The 23,114-nt window shown below is 33.3% G+C and overlaps 1 protein-coding gene across 1 annotated transcript; it reads left to right on the top strand.

The window, feature by feature from the left end:
- Nucleotides 1–4,661: 4,661 nt before the first annotated feature.
- On the top strand, nucleotides 4,662–15,700 carry LOC111370025 (zinc finger MYM-type protein 1-like). The gene is made up of 8 exons (XM_022991737.1): nucleotides 4,662–4,828; nucleotides 5,151–5,222; nucleotides 5,570–5,626; nucleotides 6,209–6,774; nucleotides 6,847–8,196; nucleotides 8,252–8,444; nucleotides 14,856–15,152; nucleotides 15,634–15,700. The coding sequence occupies exons 1-8, from the start codon at nucleotides 4,662–4,664 to the stop codon at nucleotides 15,698–15,700; spliced, it is 2,769 nt and encodes a 922-aa protein (XP_022847505.1).
- The last annotated feature ends 7,414 nt before the right edge of the window (nucleotides 15,701–23,114 follow it).

Raw genomic sequence — 23,114 nt, 5'->3', positions numbered from 1 at the left:
AGGGGGTGGGGGGGGGGGGGTGTTGGACTGGGCTATGGGCCAGCGCTGTCCTAGCCCAAAAGCAAATTGGCTTCTAAAAAATGGAAAATTTAGCCTAAATTCATGATGAAATAAAAGAATAAGAGATTTAGCCCGGCCCAGAAATTAAATTTAGCCTAACTAACTTCATTCCCAATCCAAACCCAATGTTTAATTATTCAAATAAAATTTAAGACTCTATAACAATTACATATTTATTTTATTCACATTCATGATACACAAATAACGTATTATCAAATTAGATATTTTATTTCATATATATTTAACTAAGTTTAAAGAATTCACTTATAATCGAATTAGTTTATTCTATAAAAAATAACTTTTATTGATTAAAGTAAAGATAATTGACTTATTCTAATAATATGAGATACTACAAGTTTGATTAATCTTAAAAGTAATTAAAATTTTTCTAATTTATTTTTTCATATATTACTTAACTATACTTGTGAGTTAAAAAATTATTTATTTTAATCATGAAACAGAAGTTATTATCAAAATAAGTAATGCGTTCTGTATTTAATTTTATTAGTTAAAAACATATTTGTTAGAACTTTATCGTGAGTGTCCAAAAATATATTCCGACGGACTTTATCACGAGTGTCATGAGTTAACTTTTTAAACTAAATCTCGTATGAAATAGAACGTATTTTATGGTACGTATTTTATGGTATGAGTTTATTGGAAAAAATAAAAAATTAAATTTCAGACCACCATAATATATCTTTTTTGGCTCCCTCCCCGATATAACATATACTTTAATTTCAATAGAACTCACTTTTCCAGGGTCATCCATCATGTTATGTTGGCTTAAAGTGTTATCATGTTGGGGATGCAACCTCTCTATCAATTTGAGTCACTGCCCAATTTTCTCTTCAAGTGTGAGTCTTGTGTTTTGTCACTTTTTTAAGTATTTTTCACTTTTTAGAATTTCTGCCACTTCCAACTATAGATTATTGTATTCTTAAAATGAAGTTACGTTATAAGTTTAATTAATAAAATAAAGTATAATTACAAAGAGACAACGTGCAAAAGAAGATTAACTTATCTCTTGGGTCTATTTTAAGTGTTTGACTTGTGTTTGTTATTTTTTGAATTTTTGACACTTTAAAATTTTTGTCACTTTTTTGAAGAGGTAAATGAACAACGAGACAATAATGGTGGAGGCGATTACAACAATTACCATACTAATTGATGAAGAATTAGAAGATTTAGATAATGATGATGATGATGAGGCGTCTGTACAGGAGCTGTTGGGTATAGTTGGGCATGGCGAAACTATTGTCAGCATTGATGAGCAGTGACGGTGGAGATGGTGGTGTATACACACTAGGCATTTTGTAACGTGATGATTGTGTGTACAGAGAGATGGGGAGGGGGGGGGGAGGTTAGCTTCTTCTGGCAACAGAAATTAAAAAAAATTAAAAAAATAATTATTCTCCTGTTGGGATCTTCATTAAGTGGAAGTTAATGGGTTGATTGAGTTGGTAGATGACGGTAGTTTGAATTGACTTAATATATTGGGTGGTGAACAAAGAAGTGGAGGGACGGTGGTTGTTTTACTTTTTTTCCCTGTCACTTTGAACCGATTCCAATGTTTTAATTGGTGTTTTGTTGCTTTTTTTATTTAATTTTTATCACTATTTTGAGTGTTTGTTACCATTTGAATTTCCGTTTCTTTTTAGTGTTCCTCATTTTTAAAATTTTCTGTTACTTTCTTGAAATTTCTTTTACTTTTATTAAAAAGTGATGTGCATTTAATAAAAAAGGATACTTAACTTCAAGAAGTGTCATTGTGTCACTTATAATGTCACTTTTTAAAAAGTGACACCTAATTTAACACAGTATTTTTTACTTTCAAAATATTTTTTAAATAATTTTTTTAAAAGACCTCTAATTTCACGAGTATTTATGTAAGTTTTCCTTATAATTTTTGTGTCCTTTTTTCAAAGGAAAATTACACCCCTACAGGTGTTTAAACTTCCAAATTCTAAATCCAGGGTTGAAGATTACCTGTGCAAAAATCAGGTTTTCTATATAATTAATCTATCCCCAATTAAAAACCCTAAACATATCCCCAATTTTCTTCCCTCTCTCTCGTCTCTCTCTGCCTTCACTGCCGTCGCCGTCAAGGAGGCGATCGCCGCCGGAGATAATGGGGCAAATGATCTATTTTCCCTTTTCTTTCCTCTCTCAACAATGGTGGCGGCGCCGGCAGGCCGATTGTCACCTCGCAGCGGAGTCGCGCGACACAGCACTATACTCTCGCACGATGACATTTAAGATAGGAAATGGCAAGAGGCGGTCTGGTGGTGCAGCGACACTCTTCTCACGCCCGGAGGAGAATCGCTGCCGTCGCCGCTTTTCATATTGAATATGGCGACCGGTTTTTGCAGAGCGTAGAAAGGCGATTTTGTTGCGAGAATCGTGACCAATTGCGATCTGTTACCGGACATTAAATGTTAACAGTCGCAGGTGAGGTGTTGATGGCGTTGGTGGTGGTGCGGTATATTTTGACAGGATTAGTGGCGAGTTTGTGTGATCTGGCTGTGGTGGTATGTGTGGTGATGTTGCTGGTAATGTGTGTGGTACGTTCAGCAATGTTGATGCTATCGTTGTGGTGGTTGTGCGGTGTTGGGGTAGTGGAGACTGGAGATGCTGGTGGTGGTGCAAGTGGGAGTGGCTGTGGTTGTCGTGGGTGATTTTGTTGGTGTTGGTGTTGGTGGTGGTGGCGGTGGCAGCAGTAACGGGAGTTAGTGGGGATTTTGTTGGCATTGGTGGTGGTGCCGAGTGAGGGTGGCTCGGGATTGGGTGTCTGTGATCAGTTTGGTCCCGTGACTGTAATCTGTGACCTTAAAATTCGAACAATTGTTATTTAAAAGTAATATGTGACCATCAAATTTGAAAATATGTGACCTGTGACCTATACAATTTTTGATATGTGATCTCGAAATTATCTGTGACCTACAAAATTTTTAATTTGTGACCAATGACATGAATTGTGATCTATAAAATCGATAGATAAACTGTGATATGTGACTTCGAAAAAATCTGTGACCTATAAAAACTTTGATTCGTGACCTCAAAATAATCCGTGACCAATTAATTTGATGATATGTGATCAATGAATAAATCTCTGACTTATAATTGTGTAAACGTGACCATTAATTGTATATTTGTGATTTTATTATATTTAATTAATAAATATATTTAATTAATTAAATAAAAACCTGATTTTTGCATTAGTTAAACTTAAAACATGGTCTTTGAATTGTGCATAGTTAATACATGGTTTATGAATTCTTCCCTTTTTTCTATGTAGTAGGCGACCAAGTTGTCCAACATAGTCCACGTAGCCTGAGTGTTGGCTGGTCCATAGTCCTGCTGCCACGTTTTATTAACCTCTTACTTGACCTTATTTTTTAAAATACATTTTAAACGACACATAAAATAATTTTATATATAAATAATTTTTCCCCCTACTGTATAACTACATATTTTCCTAAAAAAATCTCTTACAAAATTTATTCTTAAAAAAAATAAATTTATCGTTTCTCCTCCATTGGAATTCAACATTAATCTCAACTACATAAATATACCAACTTCGTTGCTATGAAATGAATGCATAAGACTAATTAATTATGTTGGGCTGTGCTACATGACCACATCGGTTGACACAAGGGTTGACACATCACACACACATGAGAGCTCGGCATTATTTGTGTCAAACAATGTGATTGAATAACATTTTTCAATTATGTTAATATTGAGATTAACACAAACCAATAGATGTTGGGCAAACGTTAGCTAGAAGCATCATTTTCTATGCATGCTTAGGACTTGGGAAAGATGAAAAATACTAAAAATTAAGTTTCAAGTCTCTATTAGATGTATATAGGTACGTTCATGAATACTTTGAATTAGATTGATTAAGTTCCCAATAAATATTAAAATTAAAGCATTAGACCACTCCACCGCCCTGCCTGAATACATCAATATATGTGATACCAATATTTATGTGAGGTGTAATTAGCGCAAAAGGTCCCAACATTTCAATGTTATCGTGCAAAATTTCATTAATTTTCATTTTTTGACATTTTTGCCCTTATTTTAATGTTTCATTGTAGAAAACGTTATTTTCACCATTTTTAATGTAAAATGATCAAAATACCCTCCCATTTAAATAAAACAAAAAGAAAAAAGAAAAATAAAGAATAAATTACAATCTTATTCTTAAATGTTTTAAAATGTGCAAGTGAGTCCAAATAATTATTAAACGGTCTAATAGTACAAAATGTCCATATGTTTGACTTATACTGTGAAAAACGTCACTATGTTTTAAATTGGTGAAAATGACGTTTTTCATAATAAAACGTGAAAATAGGGATGAAAACGCAAAAAAATTGAAACGTACGACCATTTTTCACAAGAAGTGTCAAACGTAGGTATGTTTTTAACTATTAGGCCTTATTAAAATATTAAAAATAAAAAAATCTCTCTCTCTCTCTCTCTCTCCTCTTCTTTTCCAAATAGGACTGCCATGTTAAGTGAAAAAACTCCGACCAACTATCGTCTAAATCGTCGAACCTCCATATCGCTGAACCATCTATTGATATTTTAAGACCATGAAGAGAGGCATTCTAGTGAGTATAGTCGATTGGTATGTTAGAAATAAAATGGGTCTCTCCGGAACAAGTAATGCCGTCAGTACTTACATTCGCGAGTTGGGTATTTTAGCTTGCAATTCCGAACAAATCTATTGGCATGAAGGTTTCAAGGTTGGACATGGGTGGTATATGTAGAGGGAAGTGGGGGCTTTTCGGTTGTATGGTGGTCTAATAGTTTGTAGGGGCGGAGCCCCATTAGGTCATCTGCCCGCACTAAACTTTTGGGCTCCTCTAGGCCCAAATAATATATATATATATATATATTTTTGAAAGCCTAGTTAACAAGTAACAATCCAGATGGAAGCCCAACCCAAGTAACCACAGCCCATAACCCGTTTACGTTTACCGACTCGGACCCAGTGACCCAGACCCATCATTCTTAACCCATTTTGAAATCAAAATCAAGCCAAACCCTTAATCCGTTAATCGCCTCTCTCTCCATACTAGTCTCTCGCCTGCGATGCCTCTCAAAGTCGAAGCTCCGCCCGTCTCCGTCCCTGCACCGGTCACCGGTGGCCGGCATCTCATAGATTAGGGGCTTTAATCTCCTTCTCTTAGCTCCCTGTAACTAAGTGTAAGCTCCGCCCTCGACCCCTGCTGTCTAGATTAGGCCGAAATTGAAGTCGGTGAAGTGCATCTTCTTTACAGGCCGCAACTAAACCACCGTCTGCCAGGCGTCACTACAGGTCTGCACCAGCTGCCGCCTGTAAAGACTAAAGAAGGTAATTAATTTCGAATTTAGATGTTCTTCCAAATTCCAACTGAACTGCAGTGCTGTGAGTCGTCTGCCGGTGCAAGTCTGCTGCCTAATTTTTCATTTCTTCGATTTTGCCTGCTACCTAATTTTCATTTCTTCGATTTTGCAGATTCTCATTGATTCAGTCATTCTCAGTTTCTCACTCAGTCACTCTGTCAGTAACTTGGTATGTGAATTTATGTTGTGAAATTGGATTGATAGTGTGAAATTGTGAAATACTATAAATTGCATTGTGAATTTGTGATGTGGAAGATGAATTGATATTGTGAAATTGGATTGATAGTGTGAAATTGTGAATTGGATTGTGAAATAGTATAAATTGCATTATGAATTTGCGATTTGGAAGGTGAATTGATATTATGAAATAAGATTGCTAGTGTGAAATTGTGAATTGTGAATTAGATTGTGAAATAGTATAAACTGCATTGTGAATTTGCGATTTGGAAGGTGAATTGATATTGTGAAATTGGATTGATAATGTGAAATTGTGAATTAGATTGTGAAATAGTATAAACTGCATTGTGAATTTGCAATTTGGAAGGTGAATTGATATTGTGAAATTGGATTGATAATGTGAAATTGTGAATTGGATTGTGAAATGTGAATTGCACTTGTGAATTGAAATTGTGAAATTGTGAATTTATGATCTTTTTGTTATTATGAATTATTCTCACTCACTTCAAGTAATAACTGGATATCAAATGTTTAAATCCAGATATCAAATGAATAGATACTTTCAATGAAAAAGGAACGTAGATAGTGTTGATGAGGGGGCATCGAATAATGTGGATGTTGATGAGGGGTTAACGAATGATGTGGAGTTTGATGTCACAAAACTTCCAACTGATCCTTGTCTAAGGATACCCATTTTGGATTACAATGCTAACATCCGAGATGAAGCTCGAAGAGCATATATGTTAAAGGGTCTTTGTCAGCCCCAAGATCATAACTTTCCAAAACAACAATTTGGAGTAACAATTAGACGATTCAATCGTTCGTGGTTTAAAGAGTTCGGTAGTTGGTTGGAGTACAGTGTAGAGAAGGATGCTGCTTATTGTTTGTATTGTTATCTTTTCAAAACAAGTTTTGGAAAGCAAGGTGGAGGTGAGTCTTTTGTTGGTGAAGGTTTTACATATTGGAAAGATAAAAAAAGGCTTCATACTCATGTTGGGCTTCATGATAGTGCACATAATCAAGCTCGCATTAAATGTGAAGTGTTGATGAATCAAGAGCAACACATTCAATCAGTTTTCTACAAACAGTCAGAACAAGCAAGAAATGCATATGTTACACGCCTTAATGCATCCATTGATTGTGTTCGAGTTCTTTTGCGACAAGGGCACTCATTTTGAGGTCATGATGAATCTGAGGATTCTCTCAATCTAGGTAACTTCTTAGTGCAATATCAATTTTTGGCTGCTCATAATGAAGTTATCAATGCCATCACATTGGGAAATGCTCCTCACAATTGCAAATTGACATCACCTGATGTTCAAAAGGATATAGTAAATGCTTGTGCTATTGAAATGATCAATGTTATTATCAAAGATGTTGGTGACTCGCTATTTTTTATTCTAGTTGATGAATCTTGTGATGTGTCAATGAAGGAGCAAATATCTATTGTTTTACGTTATGTAGACAATAGTGGGCGTGTCAATGAACGCTTCATAGGGATTGAACATGTTACAAGTACCGCGGCTCTATCACTTAAGGCTGCAATTGATAAGGTATTTTCTAGATATAACTTGAGTATGTCTAGATTGAGAGGACAAGGTTATGATGGAGCAAGTAATATGCAAGGTAAGTTTAAGGGTCTGAAAACACTCATTTTGAATGAGAGTCCATGTGCTTTTTACATTCACTGTTTTGCTCATCAACTCCAACTTGCGCTTGTGGCTGTGGCAAAGAAGAACATCCCTATTACTAACTTCTTTGGTGTGGTTGGGAACGTAATAAATACTGTTGGAGCATCTTCCAAACGATGTGATCTTCTTCGAGAAAAACAATTAGACTTTATTGTTGAGGCATTGGAAAAAGGTGAGATTTTAAGTGGACGGGGACTTAATCAAGAAACGACCCTTCAGCGCTCTGGTGATACACGATGGAGTTCACATTATAATTCTTTGGTCAGCTTGCTTGCCATTTTCTCTTCTATTGTGGATGTACTCGCAATAATTATTGAAGATGAGTCTTGTTCTTGTGATCAAAGATCTAATGCAACAAATTTATTGGAGTTGATACAAGGATTCAATTTTGCATTTAATCTACAGTTGATGAGAAGTGTGTTGGGGATTTCAAATGAACTGTCAAAGGCATTGCAAAGAAAAGATCAAGATATTGTGAATGCAATGCAATTGGTAAGATTGTGCAAACGACGACTCCAAATAATGAGAGACGAAGGGTGGGACTCCTTTTTGGAAGAAGTATGTTCTTTTTGTCAAAAATATTATCTTTATGTACCCAACATGGATGATATGTTTGTACGCCTTGCAATTCCTGGTCGCCCTCAGCATAATTCTCCAGAAATTACAAATTTACATCATTATCGAGTAGATTTGTTCTACTCTGTCATCGACTTACAACTTCAAGAGTTGAATGATCATTTCTCGGAGGTAAATACAGAGTTACTCCTTTGTCTAGCTTGTTTATGCCCACAAGATTCATTTTCTTCTTTTGACAAAAAAAATTTGATTAGACTTGTTGAGCTTTATCCATTAGATTTCTCTGCAGTAGATGGTATTGTACTTAGCGATCAACTTGAGACTTATATTTTTGACATGCTCTAACAAAGAGTTTGAAGGGTTGAATGGCCTTGGTGATCTTGCGGAGAAGTTAGTTTTGACAAAAAAAGATAAGGTATATCCGTTGGTTTACAGACTTTTGACTTTAGCATTGATTTTACCAGTTGCTACCGCTACTGTGGAGAGTGTTTTTTCTGCAATGAGCATCGTAAAGAATAGATTGTGCAATCGGATGGGTGATCAGTGGATGAATAATAGCACTATTGTTTATGTAGAGAGAGATATATTTTTGAAGCTCGATAATGAAGTTATTGTACGACGATATCAAAATATGAAAACTCGCAAGGAACAAGTTTAATATATAAATTATGTCATTTTTAGTGTTGTTGTAATATTGTTTTATTTTTTTATCATCATTAAATCTATGACCAAAATCTCGAAGTTCGGCGTCGAAAAATGATGCCCGCACTGAACATAAATCCTGGCTCCGCCCCTGGCAGTTTGGATGGTGGTTTGTTGGAGTTTTTTGACTTCTAAAGTAGCTGACCCATTTGAAGAAGAAGAGAAGAGGGAGAGAGTTTTTTTTTTTTGTTTATTTTTATATTTTAATAAGGCCTAATAGTAAAAAAATCTTTACGTTTGACACTTCTTACGAAAAATGTTTATACGTTTCAATTTTTTTTTTGTTTTTTCATCTCTATTTTCACGTTTCATTGCGAAAAATGTTCTTTTCACCAATTTGAAACGTATGAATGTTTTACACACTATAAGCCAAACATAGGGATATTTTGTACTATTAAACCTTTTAATAATTATTTGGACTCACTTGCATTTTTTAAAACATTTAGGAGTAAGATTGTAATTTTTTCTTTTTTTTTGTTTTATTTAAATGGGAGGTTATTTTGATCATTTTATATTAGAAAAATGGAGAAAATGGATGTTTTATGCAATGAAACGTTAAAATAAGGGCAAAAATATCCAAAAAAAAGGTAGGGACCTTTTATGCTAATTACCCTTTATATGAGGGACATTTAATCGGATAGAAGCTTACCAACGTTGACTAAACAATGGGTATTCATATATGTTGAGCCACCGACGGCATTGGCCTTAGCTAAGCATAGATTGATGAAAAAAGTCATATGGCCAAGGTTGGAGACAAAGGGGCCCTCAACCAGGAAGCAGGGCTGTAGATTGATAGTTTATTATGGACTGGTTATGTCGTGACAGTGAACATGACATAACATGTCAATCACCACACAAATGATATTGACATGGTTTTGAAATTATCCCGCTTCAAGGTAAGATGAAAATGCATTGTGTAAACGTTTGTAACTTGTTAGATGGAGTGAAAACGATCACTCCTTCTATCTGAGGTGGCCAGGATTTTGTTTTCATAAAGAAGTGGGCATTTCTACATGATAATCACAATTTTGGTCAAAGCTTTATCCTGAACTCAAGGCCCCTCGTTTTACTTTTCACCCACGACATCCTCGAGGCTCACCTATGCTTGAGGTCCAGACGATCGAAAAAACCGTTCCTTACTTGGACACATTTTGACCGATCTCGAGGACCAGTTAACATGACCTCCATGGAGTCAGCCACTAACCATTTATCGAGGTTGGTCCTGGGACCTCGAGTTTACAAATTAATCATGTGATTGCTCCATTTATCCACTCTCTCACTCTTTCTCTCCTCCTTTAGTTCTTTGTCCTAGATTGACTCTACCTCTACAATTTCAACATTATCCAAACACTCTTCTCTCACAATTTGAGATGAACTTGTTTGGAAAACTGAGTGATTTGTGTGTAGATACACATATCAACTAATTAATATAAATAACATAATTCAATAATTACATAAATATTATAATATGATAACATTATAATTTAACAGTAAGAAGAGTGTTGGAATGCAAGCTTCGAGAGTCACATCGAAGATATTGTCTTAAAGTCCTAATGTCTCCCTTTCTTATGGGTATTGTCGACGGTTCACTGCTCCAACATAAAACTCATGTAGCTTACAACCGATTCTCCTTATATAGACATGATCATAGGGAGATAAGTGAACGATTTTCTCATCGAGTTGTCAAAATAGTATAGTATAAAATTATAGAGAAGAATAATTTAAGTTGTTGTATTCTAGTTCTTTTTTCAATGAAATATAACCAACTTTTATAGGTGAATATCAACCCCCACACTTATATCATTAAAATATAGGTTACAATATGTATTATGGTGTTTTAATTTTATGTTAAAATTGAAAATTAAAAGGTTTTAATTTGAAAGGTCAAAACTTTAATTATTAAGTTACAACAATACCCTACAAGTTTTAAACTTTCAAAATAAATAAATAAATATAATATACAGCGACAACGTTATACTATGTAATATGTGTAGGCGGCTTTTGGATTTGAACCTAACTTAGCCCCCATTTGGCCCCCTATTTCTTTGGAAATGAAATAAGTGGAATAGTATTTTTTTTTTTTTTTGAAAAAATGAGTGATTGAAAAAAAGGAAAAGTTTTTGATTTACGTGTAATATTATTTCATGTAAGATTGTGCGGTTGAAAACAGATGAGAGAAAAATGGAATGTAATATAATGAAAATTAATGGGGACCACACGGGGGATAACAATTTCCATTTGAGGAAGTCATAATGGACTTAATCTTAAATGAGGCCCCTTTGGTCAAACTTCAATTGTTCCACAAAATATCGATTTAGGCTCTACTTCATAGAGGGTAGCACTTTTAATGGTCATTCGCTCTAATCTTGATTTAGTAAGAGTATCTAGGAAATAGCTCAATCCCATAGCCACGACCTCGTGGCAACTCATACATATGTGAGTCTTCCATAAGGATGAATATAAATAAAATAGTGCTATTACAAGTCATGCAGTGTGGGATGTTCTACCATATTGAACATTCTTTATGGAATCTCCAATCACAAATGTTGAGTTACTCCCGAAGGCAACTCCCTTAGGGCTTTAAATTCATCCTCCTCGATGATTTATTATGTCCATTACAAATTAAATCCTTCTTGGGCAATAATTTGGTGCTATCAATTTGCAAAGCTTTTATTACTCCCCAGCACTTCTACACATCTGCAAATATTTTCAAAATATAATCAAATAAATACATGAAATTTTTAATTTGACTTTAGTAACATGTTTGGGCATATGTATCCATTGAACTCTTGCATTTCACCTGCAAATCTACAATTTAACTTTTAACACGTTTCAAGAGTTAGTTTACAAATAATAATAATAACATATATGATGTTTTTATTTGAAATTTTAAACATCTCCCCATTTCAAAGATATTCATTTTGTGGAACTTAATTTTCATGGCCATAGTTTCTCCATCATGTCATCTATATGAATATGATCTGAATATGGGAAACACATGCACTTTTCCTAGCCAAAATGTCCTACATGGCCACACACTAGCAAAATAATGTTGCCAATCTTCTAACTTCTCCAGGATATGCTGGATCTTAGAGATACGCTAAAAAAATTTCTTAAATACACACTAGTACTAGCAAAAGGATTAGTTTTGAGATCCAAATGTAATTTTAAAGAAAATTGGTTAACTATATAATATGATCAACTATTTAGATGATGATCAAAATTGAGTATATATAAATAATAATAAATTCCATTTGATGACCCTCATATTTAAGCCATCTATAATGTGCTTTGTTGAAATCCATCAACCGTTATGTTTTTCTCTTTTGACAGATTAAAAATGATGCATATGTTTGTTAATCCCACATTTCCTCATTTCTATTCCATAACAGTAATTAATAAATACATAAACAAGTGGTTTATAAGGCTAAATATATCTCTTCCAATGTCTGCATAATATACTAAATAATTGATTATATAAAGAATACCTACCGAAGTAGTTGTCCAATTCCACATAGAAACGTATATATTCCGTCGGTTATAAAGTATAAATCACCATCACATAAATTAGATAGAAACATATAAAGTTGTATTTAGCAATAATAATAACATTAGAATTTAAATAAAATCTAATGATATCACAAGATAAAATCACCAAAATTAAATCAATGGACTTAAGAAACATACAGAGCCTGTGATCAACAGTACATCTAATCACGAATAAGATAAACAATACCGTAAATCAAATTTACATTCTGCCTCCTAAGATTTAAGAACTTGCACTATGTCTTGCTAGGAAAAAGAAACATGCCATACAAAGAATTTTGTGAACCTATTTTAAAGACTTAAATTGACAATTAAATCTTCATTATATAAGTTTAAATTGTTACTTAAATTTATTTGTTAGCTTTTAACTTTTTTCATCTCATCGAACATGCCTTTTTTTCAAATAAAGTTATCTTTCCACATCTAAATATGGGTAAATAAAATTTGTTTTGTTGCCAATAAACTATTTGACTCAAAAGAATACAAGCTCATATTAAACATATATCAAAACAAAAGTACCAATTATTCCAATTCATTCTTCGACCTCTTTCTCTTGACATTTTTCTCTTGCTCTGGAGAACAAAACAAACAATAATACAAGTTAAATTCAGAAGGCTAAATTTTCACATGTCTGAAAGAGTTTAATCTCCTATTTCCATCTCAATACATACATATCTTTTAAAACACAAATTTTAGCATACAACACAAATACATGCATCATATCTTTAAATTACATTTCAATTTTAAAATATAGCACCAAAATAAGCAGCGTGTTCTTGTCAACGAATATACCGACAACCTAAATCACATTTTCTGCCACTACAAGTAATCAAATAAGGTCTTAAAACACATCATAAAAAGGACATATCATTTATACAAATATTTTAATGTGCCAAAAGTCCTTAACCTTTCTAAGCCTAATTTCTTAAGTAATCATGATGTACATTTCTTGTTTTCTAGGATTCATATTTCTCAGTTCTGTACATGCTTCGTGATCAAACATCAAACTCATAAAATCAATCATAATCTTATATTTATCAATATGAACCCATTTAGATAAGTATCGATTTATACACGTACATGCACACACAACTATTTAGTATCTTCAAGTAAATAGAAGTTACCTTACAAATTAATATGCATGCAAAGGCGAAGGCAGAAGTGGGAAAATGATAATTATTTGGAGAAATTTTATTAAACGTAAAAAATTTGAAATTTCATGTCCCTTTTACAGTGTAAAAGTTCAACACCCCACCACAATGAAAATTAATTCATTAAAAAGAGGTTACATCTAATATAATGATATTTTAGTTTTATATTAAATCTGAAATTGAAAATAAGCCTGAAAATTAAAAAATGTATTAATTTTAAAATTTAAAACTTATCAAAATATATATTACAACAATATCTTCATCAATTCTAGTTATTGTTAAGCAAAATTTAGATTCAATTTATAATAAGACAAATTTGGACAAAATTCAATATACAATTTAAGTTGTTTATGACATTTAATCTCAATTTCAAATAAAGTTTAAAGCTCAGCACTACTCAACGGTTTTAGAACATGAATGCTTTATAAATGCTTTACGGCAGATATAGCGTAGAATCCTCAATTCTAGTGTTAATCTCACCAAAATTAATACTATAATTCAAAAGGAAGGAAAGATACTAACTTTTATTTGGGCACAAGATACTAACAAATAGCCAAGAAGGCTACAAGATTGCTAATGAAAAATGCACGTTGGAGTGAGATTTAAAAATGCTGTTAAATTCAACAGTTGGACAATTCATTCACTTTGAAATTTATACACTAACTTCTATACACAAACTACGCCAACATGATTTTAGATTGTTGGGAAAAATAAGTGATTTTTATGTGTGTGTATCAACTAATAAATATAAATAACATAATTCAATAATTACATAAACATAATAATATTATAATATTATAAATCAACAATAAGAAAAGAGTTAGAATGCAAGCCTTGGGGTCGCGTCGAAGACGCTGTCCTAAATTCGTATTGCCTCTCTTTTGTGCGGCTACTTTTGACACTACACTGCTCCAAGATAAAATCTACATGTCTCACAATCGATTTTCCTTCTGTGCTCACAACCATAGGAAAATAACCGAACGAGTCTCTTATCGAATTGCCAAAATAATATAGTATAAAATTGTAGAGAGAATAATATTTTAAGTTGCTGTATTGTAGTTCTATTTTTCAATGAGATATAACCACCTTTTATAAGTGAATATCATCCCCACAATTAAACCATTAAAATATAAGTTAAAATGTATCTTATAGTGTTTTAATTTTATGCTAAAATGAAAATTAAAAGGTTTTAATTTGACATGTTAAAACTTTTATTCTTAAGTTACAACAGAAGTTCAGTGTTCACCTCTCACAATACTCTAGCATCTTCAAGGACTCTAAGACAAAATAAATATCTAAGTGACTAAATCCTACTAGGATTATACTTCTACCTCTATAAATACAAGGCTTTTGCTCATTATCCAGGTACGATTTTATATACTTTAGCTTATAGCCTTTTGCATAAATTTACTTCTCGTTAACTTAAGCATCGGGACAAACAGGACACAGCTCGACGCCTTTTTTTCAAGTACCAAAATTTTTAGTTCATGCTTGTTATCAATCATGGAGGTTTTGTTCGTGTTCATCCTCAGTATTTGAGCTCATAAATCAATAGGTGCAAATTTTTGGTAGCATCAATGACTTCGTCTATGGGAAACACTACCAAAAGTCATGGTAAATATACATTCAGGACCTCTTCCAGCAAGCTCATCCGCTCTAGTTCAACCCTCTATCGAAGATCCCAGGATCTACTAGCTAGGTCACCAGAAGTGCAACTATTACTTCGATGGCATTCGAAGATCTCTCTGTCAACAAGTTGTTGCATTGATTCAGTTACTATGCTAACAGATTTTATGACTGATGCTCGAGCTCTTCGTCTCGCTCTTGATATGGGTGGTGCGAAGGTCTTCAGGTCAACTACGGCCACCTCTTACGCCCTTCGATTCGGGGTTCGTCACCATAACCTCAAATGAAATTTCCAAAAACATTCAAGATGGAATAATAGTCGGCCTATTCCAAAACAATCAGTGCTTGACAGTTTTAATTGAGAGATTGACTTTTAAGGTTGATATTTATACATTACGTAATACCGGAGTTCTAAAATAAATTTACGACCTCGTATGTCGAGATTCTTACATTGGTTTGTTTATACTACACAACGTTGAGATCCAAACTAAAGGCCATGCAACTTTTCAGACAACAACAACGAATGAGAAAGATGAAGCTCAAAACAAGTATTGCAAAGAGCTTCCAATATTTAAAATTACTCCAAAAATAGTTGTTTATTACATAAAATGGGATTGAGGTAATAGCATATACTATAGGGCTCGAGGGCCTGCCAAAATCCTCCAGACCATTTTCATCGTCACCTTCAGTTGCTTCCTTCGTCTCAGAGAGCTCCTCGAGTACAACTCGAGTAATCATCTTCATATCCTCAATCTCAACTTGTGGCCCCTTTGATCGAAGGAAAGCCCGAGTTTACTTTAAGGCCTAAAAATACAAATTCAAAATGGATTTTTAACGGATGAATTGTCTAAAAATAAAATTATTTTTAATTTTTTATATATTTTTTTCCTTTACGGGCCCTGCCCTGCCTAGCCAATCCATTCAGGATGGGGCGAGGCTGATTTTTTTGCCATCACTAGTTCCTTGTCCTAGATTGACTCTACCTCTACAATTTCAACATTATCGGAACACTTGGGTCTCGAAATTCGGGTTGAACTCTAGTGTTCATCTCTCACAAAACTGTAGCATCTTCCAGGACTATTAGACAAGTTAAGGTATCTAAGTGACTCAATCCTACTAAGATTGCACTTCTACCTCTATAAATACAGGACTTTTGCTCATTATCCAAGTACGCTTTTACATACTTTAACTTATTGCCTTTCGCATAACTTTCGTTCTTGCTAACTTAAGCATCAAGACAATGATGACACAACTTGATACCATTATTTCATATACTAGAAATTCTGTTAGTGCTTGTTCTCAATTGTAGAGATTCTGTTTGTACTCATCTCCAGAGCTCGAGAGTCAACATGTGTAAATTTTTGATAGCATCAGTAATCATTGAAAGATCCTACAAGAATTTGAAGTCAACAATATACATACCTATATTTTTAATTTTGCGATGTCTATGTCTATTGTACATAATCCAAAATAAATTATAGAAATTAAAAAGGTAGATCTATATCATTGGGCTATATGTACAAACTAAAAATGGGAAATTTATGCTTTTCACCCTCAATCTTTGCGAAATGTAACAATTATATCATTTATCCTTTTTAGCATAATATAACCCCGACTTTTCAATTATATAGCAAACTTGTCATTTCTTCCATGTTGTCTATTAAATGATGGACTTACCCTCCTCTTTAAGTAAACAAAAATAAAAGAAAACAATAAAACAACAAAATAAATAAATGGAAGTTACAAAAGAAGCCCTTTAACTTTTCAAAAGTACAAATAAATTTCACTTAAAATAATTAAATATATATATATTAATACAAAACTAAAAAAAATAAAAAATAAAAAGTAAAATTTCAATTTCCTCACCCATCCATCGCCACGCCAATCCACCCCTTCAATGGTCATAGTTCAAACACGACCTTCACAAATGCAATCACGTTGATTGCGCATGGACACCACCACCACCTTTATCCATAACAGATACACGAAAACAGAAAAAGGGGGACATACCAAATGTAGGTGCCAACACGTATTGGACACCTGCCTGCTGGCTCCACGGACGTCAGAACTTCCTAGTAGAGAACTATAAGACCAAGGCGTTTGAAGATTTACATACAGTGAAAAAGAGTTATCTAGTTTAGTTAATTTCCAGTAATTGGAATGACGTTATCTTTATCATCAATTTTCTACTCTCTCATACATGCATATATTTGTCTGCTCCATTAGAAAGTGATAACATTGTCTTTCAACATCCTATAGCACTGGCTCATTTTGAAGGTTCAAATTGAAATATATAGTATTTATGACTTAAAAACAAAGGCAGTCAACAGAACCTAAATCACATTTGAAGGGTGGGCAAAAAACACCAAACAAGGAGCCAGAGTAGCTTGGTTAGAGAATATGGGCTTAACCATGATGTTGGATTTTCAAGCCCTTCCCCTAGATTAATTGCTACTTACCAAGAAGCAGAGAAAGAAAAACATGTGCAACAATCCATTCAGTTACACAGCTTCTAATTTCAAAATCAAAGGTCTCAAAGAAAGTAGAAAAAGGCAAATTAACAGGAAGAATAAGAGAAAAAATACAATAAACACATCAGTATTTTCTCATTCGAGAACAAGATCAATAATTTTACCTCAAGAGGATCAGTTTCTGATGTAGGACAAATTAAAAAATAGAAAGAAGAAGCAAGAAAGAGGGGAGAAACCGGAGAAGAAGCAGAAATTCATGGGGGAGAGGAGAGGGGAGAGGAAGGAGAAGTCATAGGCAACAAACCACAAAAATATTCTTCAACTCATTAAAACTAATAAAATTACATCGCAAATAGGTTTAAATAGTAAAGATTAAAACCCTAAGTAGAATGGACTTGGGCCAACACAAGCCCAATTACATAAATAAAATCTAAAACATAAATAAAGTCGAACTAAAAATAAATAAAAAATAGATGTCATCATCAACTCTCCCGGGGTGGGAGAAAAACTCGACCATGTCGAGTTGATAGATAGTATAGGCTGCATTCAATTTGATACTCCAAATGCGTCAAGCCACGGGGGACGATCTTTCTGACAAACCAAGTAACGAAATTCCATAATTGATAGTACTAAAAACTGTAGCTTATTCCCAAGAATATGATCTGACCAAGGGGGGCGATCTTTCCTTCTAACCATGTACTTATACTGGACTCCAAATAACCAATATTCATGCACCTCATCTTCAAGATTTTCACATGATTGTATATAATGAGGAGCATAAGAAGCACGTCGATCTACCCAACAAACAAGAAAGTACTAAATCTTGCCATCATTGGTCAATACAACACGTTCATCTAAAATAATATCAATTTTATCTTTGTGTGCTGTGATAGATGGTATTGAAGTAGAAATATCAACATAGTCAAGTTGGGGGTCCATAAAGCTAAGTAGAAATAGATTATCAAAGGAAGTAACACGGTGTTTGTAAGTAATGAAGTCCTCAATATTTAAAGCAGAGTGGTAGCCAAAATGTGATGAAAGGGCAATGACATGTGCATTTGAACCAACATACTTTAAAATTTTTAAAGGACCAGCACTACAAGCTTGCAATATAACATAATCCCCAATATTAAATTCAAAATATCGTTTATATGAATCAGCTTGAAATTTATATAATGTATTACTTGCGTCATGTTGTTTATTGATCTCAATATGTAAGTCATGAAAATGATATACAAATGTTTCAGCTGACAACGACACACTAGTATGCGGGATATGGGAATAAAATATAACAGTCGCCTAGACTTATAACTATGAACAACTTCAAATGGATTCAGACCTAAAGACTGATTTACAGAATTGTTATATGCAATTTGAACAGTTGGAATGATCAAATTCCAATTTTCTAGAGTTTCCTTGCAAAGAGCATGATTACACAAATCATCAATACTTTTGGGTGGGATAAGAGTAGGACACACGACATTTGACTGAGAGGTATTGGGAACAAGGGGTACAATACCTAGACTCATATGAAAAGTCCGAATACTATATAAGGTGGTGTCCTCACTGTCATCCAATTCATCAAATTCTTGAAGTTTAGGTTCATAGATTTGATTTTCTAATCTCTCATCGCTCATATTCTTTTGTTCTTCAATGAATAAGGCTCTATTAAAACATTCAGAAGAAATGTGGCCAAAGTCTTTATAGTTGAAGCACTGCAAATGAGAAGAAGTTATTGAAGTTTCAAAATCTTGACCTTTATTTTCCAACGGAAGAGAAGCATTAGATGGGGGAGGACCTAGAAAAGACTTAATAGGAAAAGGTGGTGTTGATGAGATGAAAGGAGGAATGTCACTACGCCTTCGATATGAAGAAGAAGATCTTGGGATATTATGACCTTTACACTTATTTTCCCAAATGGGAGGAACATTAAACGAGGAAGGCTCTATGATAGACTAATGACGAGATGGCGCTAATGACATGGGTGAATGATGGTGATCGCGCTTTTCATAAAGAGTACTAATGGTCAACTCATAATCTCTAGCTAAAGAACAAGCGTGATCAAGAGTAGTGACACCTCGAAAGAAAAGTTCACGCCTAAGATCATATCTTAGACCTTAGCTAAACCTACTCAAAGTCGTGGTCTCATCCTCAATGACATGACATTTGGTTCGAAATTCCTCAAATTGTGCAATATAGTTAGTCACTAACCGATTCCCTTATTTAAGAGCAGTCCATTGAGTAAAAACTTCAAAATCTAAGCAACTATCAAAAGTTGAAGTGTGTAATTTAGTGTCCCTAAAGAAACTCTCCTTATGATGAGGAATAGAATGAGTACCGTGACGGTTATAAGCTCGTTCTTGTCGACAAATTTGTTCCCTATCACTACGATCGTATCTAAAATATTTTCGATCTCCTCGTCAATGACAATAATGTCTACGATGGGATACTTCAGAATTATCAACGTCGACCGAATGAGGGATTTGCTCAAAATTGTTCAAATTAGCAGAGAGGACCTTACTCTCTTCAAGAGTAGCAGTCATTTGGGTTTGGATAGCCGCTATTTGTTGGGTGAGTGCATCAAATTGTGAATGGTCCATGTTTAGGTATAGAAACTAGAAGTGACAAGACGATCAGTCAACCACTATGAATGCACTATATTAGTAGCTAAATGATGTGCAACAGAGAGATCAATGAACAATAAGTGCAAATAATGGAAAATAACTTGAACCATTTTTATTTTTTTTTTAATTTTAAATTTGGAGGATTAAGCAAATCCAAATATTGCAAACTAAATTTGTTGATACATGTAAAATAGCAAAGCAAGGGTTAAACACTAGTTAAAAGACTTTATCACTTGAAATAGATTTAGGGGTTAAAAGCAATTCGACAAATGATGAATCAAAACCTCACGCGAGGTAAGTAGGGAACCAATGGAAGTTAAGTCATTCAATGATTCTGATAAAGTGTGGTTAAGGCTAATACTGTCAAGGTAACAGCAACACAAATTTTTAATTAATGCAATTTTTAAAATGTAGTAGTATAAACCAATACTAAATAATTTTTTTTTTTGGCGGAAAATGACGAAAAATACTAAAATTGAAATTTTTTTCTATGGGTGAACAGCACTTGTGAACAATAACTCTTTTTTTTTTTTTAGCTAAAAATGCTAAAATTGAATTTTTCGGGTGTGAATAGTACCCGTTAGCAGTAACACGATTTTTTTTTATTTTTTATTTTTTACAGAGACAAAGAACTAAAAAAAAAATTAAAAAACGCTGCTTTTACGCTAAATCTTTTTCAATTGTGCTGTTTCAAAAATTTTTGGGAAGAAAATAAGAAGAGATTTTTGGATTGTATGAGAGGAAATACCCAAAATTCGGGTCCGATACCAAATTTGATGCAGGACGAATTAAAGAATAGAAAGAAGAAGCAAGAAGGGAAGGAGAAACCAGAGAGAATGGGGGGAGAAACCAGAGAAGAGAGAGAAATCAGGGGGGAGAGGAGGAGGAAGAAACCATAGGTGACAAACCACCAAAATATTCTTCAATTCATCAACTTCTAAAATTACACCGCAATTAGATTTAAATAGTAAAGACTAAAACTCTAACTAAAATGAACTTGAAACTTAGGCCACTACAAGCTCAATTACATAATTAAAAATCTAAAATATAAATAAAGTCTACAAAATAAAATAAAGTCCAATTAGAAATAAAATAGATGATGTCCTCATTAGTGTTTATATATACTTCGTTTAAATTGACGTTAAATGATTTTAGTCAAATTTAAATGTCGGTTTTGCTACTCTTTTAAATTCGTTGAGTTGAATTATCAAATTTTCGTTAAAGTTTCAAGAGTAAATTTTATTTCCTCAAAAATAAGAATTTACGTTTTGATTATATATATAAAAGAAATTACACATCGAGTTTTTAAAAATGAAAAAAAAAATGGAATGTTACAGCTTGGTATTAGGTGCAGGTCTACCTTTCTGTAGATCGAGTAAAATTTGTATTATTTTACCATTATACATAATTTGAATTTTCGTTAAGTGAATTATGTGCAAATTTGTAATTCCAACGTCTAGAACGACTTGACTTAGTCTATGATTCATGATTAGGGGTGTTGATTAATAACTTAATTATAACATTGGAAAAAAAAATTAGGTGAACAGTGATAACGATTACTGTTCATGATGAACAGTAAAGCAATAATAAAAAATTTAAAAAATTTATCAATTTGTTCAAATGATTTTTTTTTTTTTTTTTTTTTTTTTTTTTTTTTTTAAAATAATTTTTTTTTTTTTTTTTTTTTTTTTTTTGCTGTATAGTTTGTTTGTGATACCAAGTATTTAAGAAATGCTGTTTGATTTGAGATCTCGACGTATGTGATTTCATAGTTTTGCTCCATTATATATTAGTATATATTTTTTTTTTTAACAAGGATCTGGATTCGAAGTTACAAAGTTTAGATTTGAAAACTTATACTTTAAATTAGTGTACGATAATGCAAAAATATAGGCTAGCAACTGAAAATATATCAGTTTGGTTCTGTGATGGATCCGTGTTTCAACACCTTCGTAATATTGCCCTAGTGTTCCGCAGATAATTTTATAATTTGTACAACGTTCTTCACAATCTCAGTGTTGCATTTTCAGACTATAAATCTGGTTAACAAGATACAAACTCTATTTTTCCAACATGGAAAAAATAAAAAATAATAAAATTGGAGTTTGTACCTGAACAACCTTTATTTTAGACTTGTAATAAATTTTCATTTTAGCACACTGGAATTCTTCTTTTATTTTAGTATTTCTGAGAAAATAGCTTTACTACGAATCACATGTTAAAGTTAAAATTGAATCTATAACACAGTATCGTGCTATGATTTTAAATACCACAGACATTTTTCTTTTCATTTTCTAATTGTTTTGAGCAATGCATCAACCTTTCAAAGATAAATGTGTTTACATGAGTATTTTACCTGGGAACATCTTAAATAAAAATTTTGTGTATTGTATTGTAATTATTAAAAAAAAAAATCTAAATGATTAACATTTGTATTAAAACTATAAAAGCATAGTATATAATGTGATCTCGATAACAAAAGAAATCAAACATAATTTGACAATTATGTGACTGAACTGACTTGTTTGCGTGTCTTGCACGTTCAAGACATCTACGAGATATATGTCAATTGTGTATATAGGACTAGAGATCATGTATATCGAGACTGTTCATAACCTTATAAACTCACTTTTACCTTAATGGGGATATATGAAAGTTGTGGTTAGAGATGAGATGCTAGAAGATAACCTTTTACAGCACCCAAGCATGATTGAGTTCGACATATATTATCAGACCCTTTTAGACTAATGGATTGAGAGCATACAACCATAGCTGGAGCTAAAAGATGAGATCACTGACGAAGTAAGATGGGGTTGATGTTGGAAATTTATTTGTTTGTTGTTCAAAATCAAAAGAAAAACCATGCGGTCGCATGAGGCCCTCTCGAAAATGGGAGGGTCGTGGAGGATGTAACCATGTGACCGCATGGGCTATAGCCATGAGCCATGCGGTCACATGGTTATAAAAAAACTAACCGTTAGGTTAGTTTTTGGCCTTTTTTATTTGAAATTTGTGGTTTTTCATCCTTGTTTTGCACCATTTCGTGAAAAACTTGCCAAGGTCTATAAATAGGTGATCCAAGTGCAAGAAAAA

The sequence above is a fragment of the Olea europaea genome, chromosome 21, assembly GCF_002742605.1.
Source record: "Olea europaea var. sylvestris chromosome 21, O_europaea_v1, whole genome shotgun sequence".
Taxonomy (NCBI): Eukaryota; Viridiplantae; Streptophyta; class Magnoliopsida; order Lamiales; family Oleaceae; genus Olea; species Olea europaea.
The sequence above is the reverse complement of the archived record's forward strand: the minus strand, read 5'-3'. Positions and strand labels throughout refer to the sequence as shown.

Excerpts from the sequence above, each read along its gene's own strand:
- LOC111370025 (XM_022991737.1), top strand. The coding sequence starts at position 4,662 with ATGAAGAGAGGCATTCTAGTGAGTATAGTCGATTGGTATGTTAGAAAT. Across the intron at positions 6,775-6,846 it reads CCTTAATGCATCCATTGATT|GTAACTTCTTAGTGCAATAT; the intron begins GTGTTCGAGTTC and ends CTCTCAATCTAG. Across the intron at positions 8,197-8,251 it reads AGATTTCTCTGCAGTAGATG|AGTTTGAAGGGTTGAATGGC; the intron begins GTATTGTACTTA and ends GCTCTAACAAAG.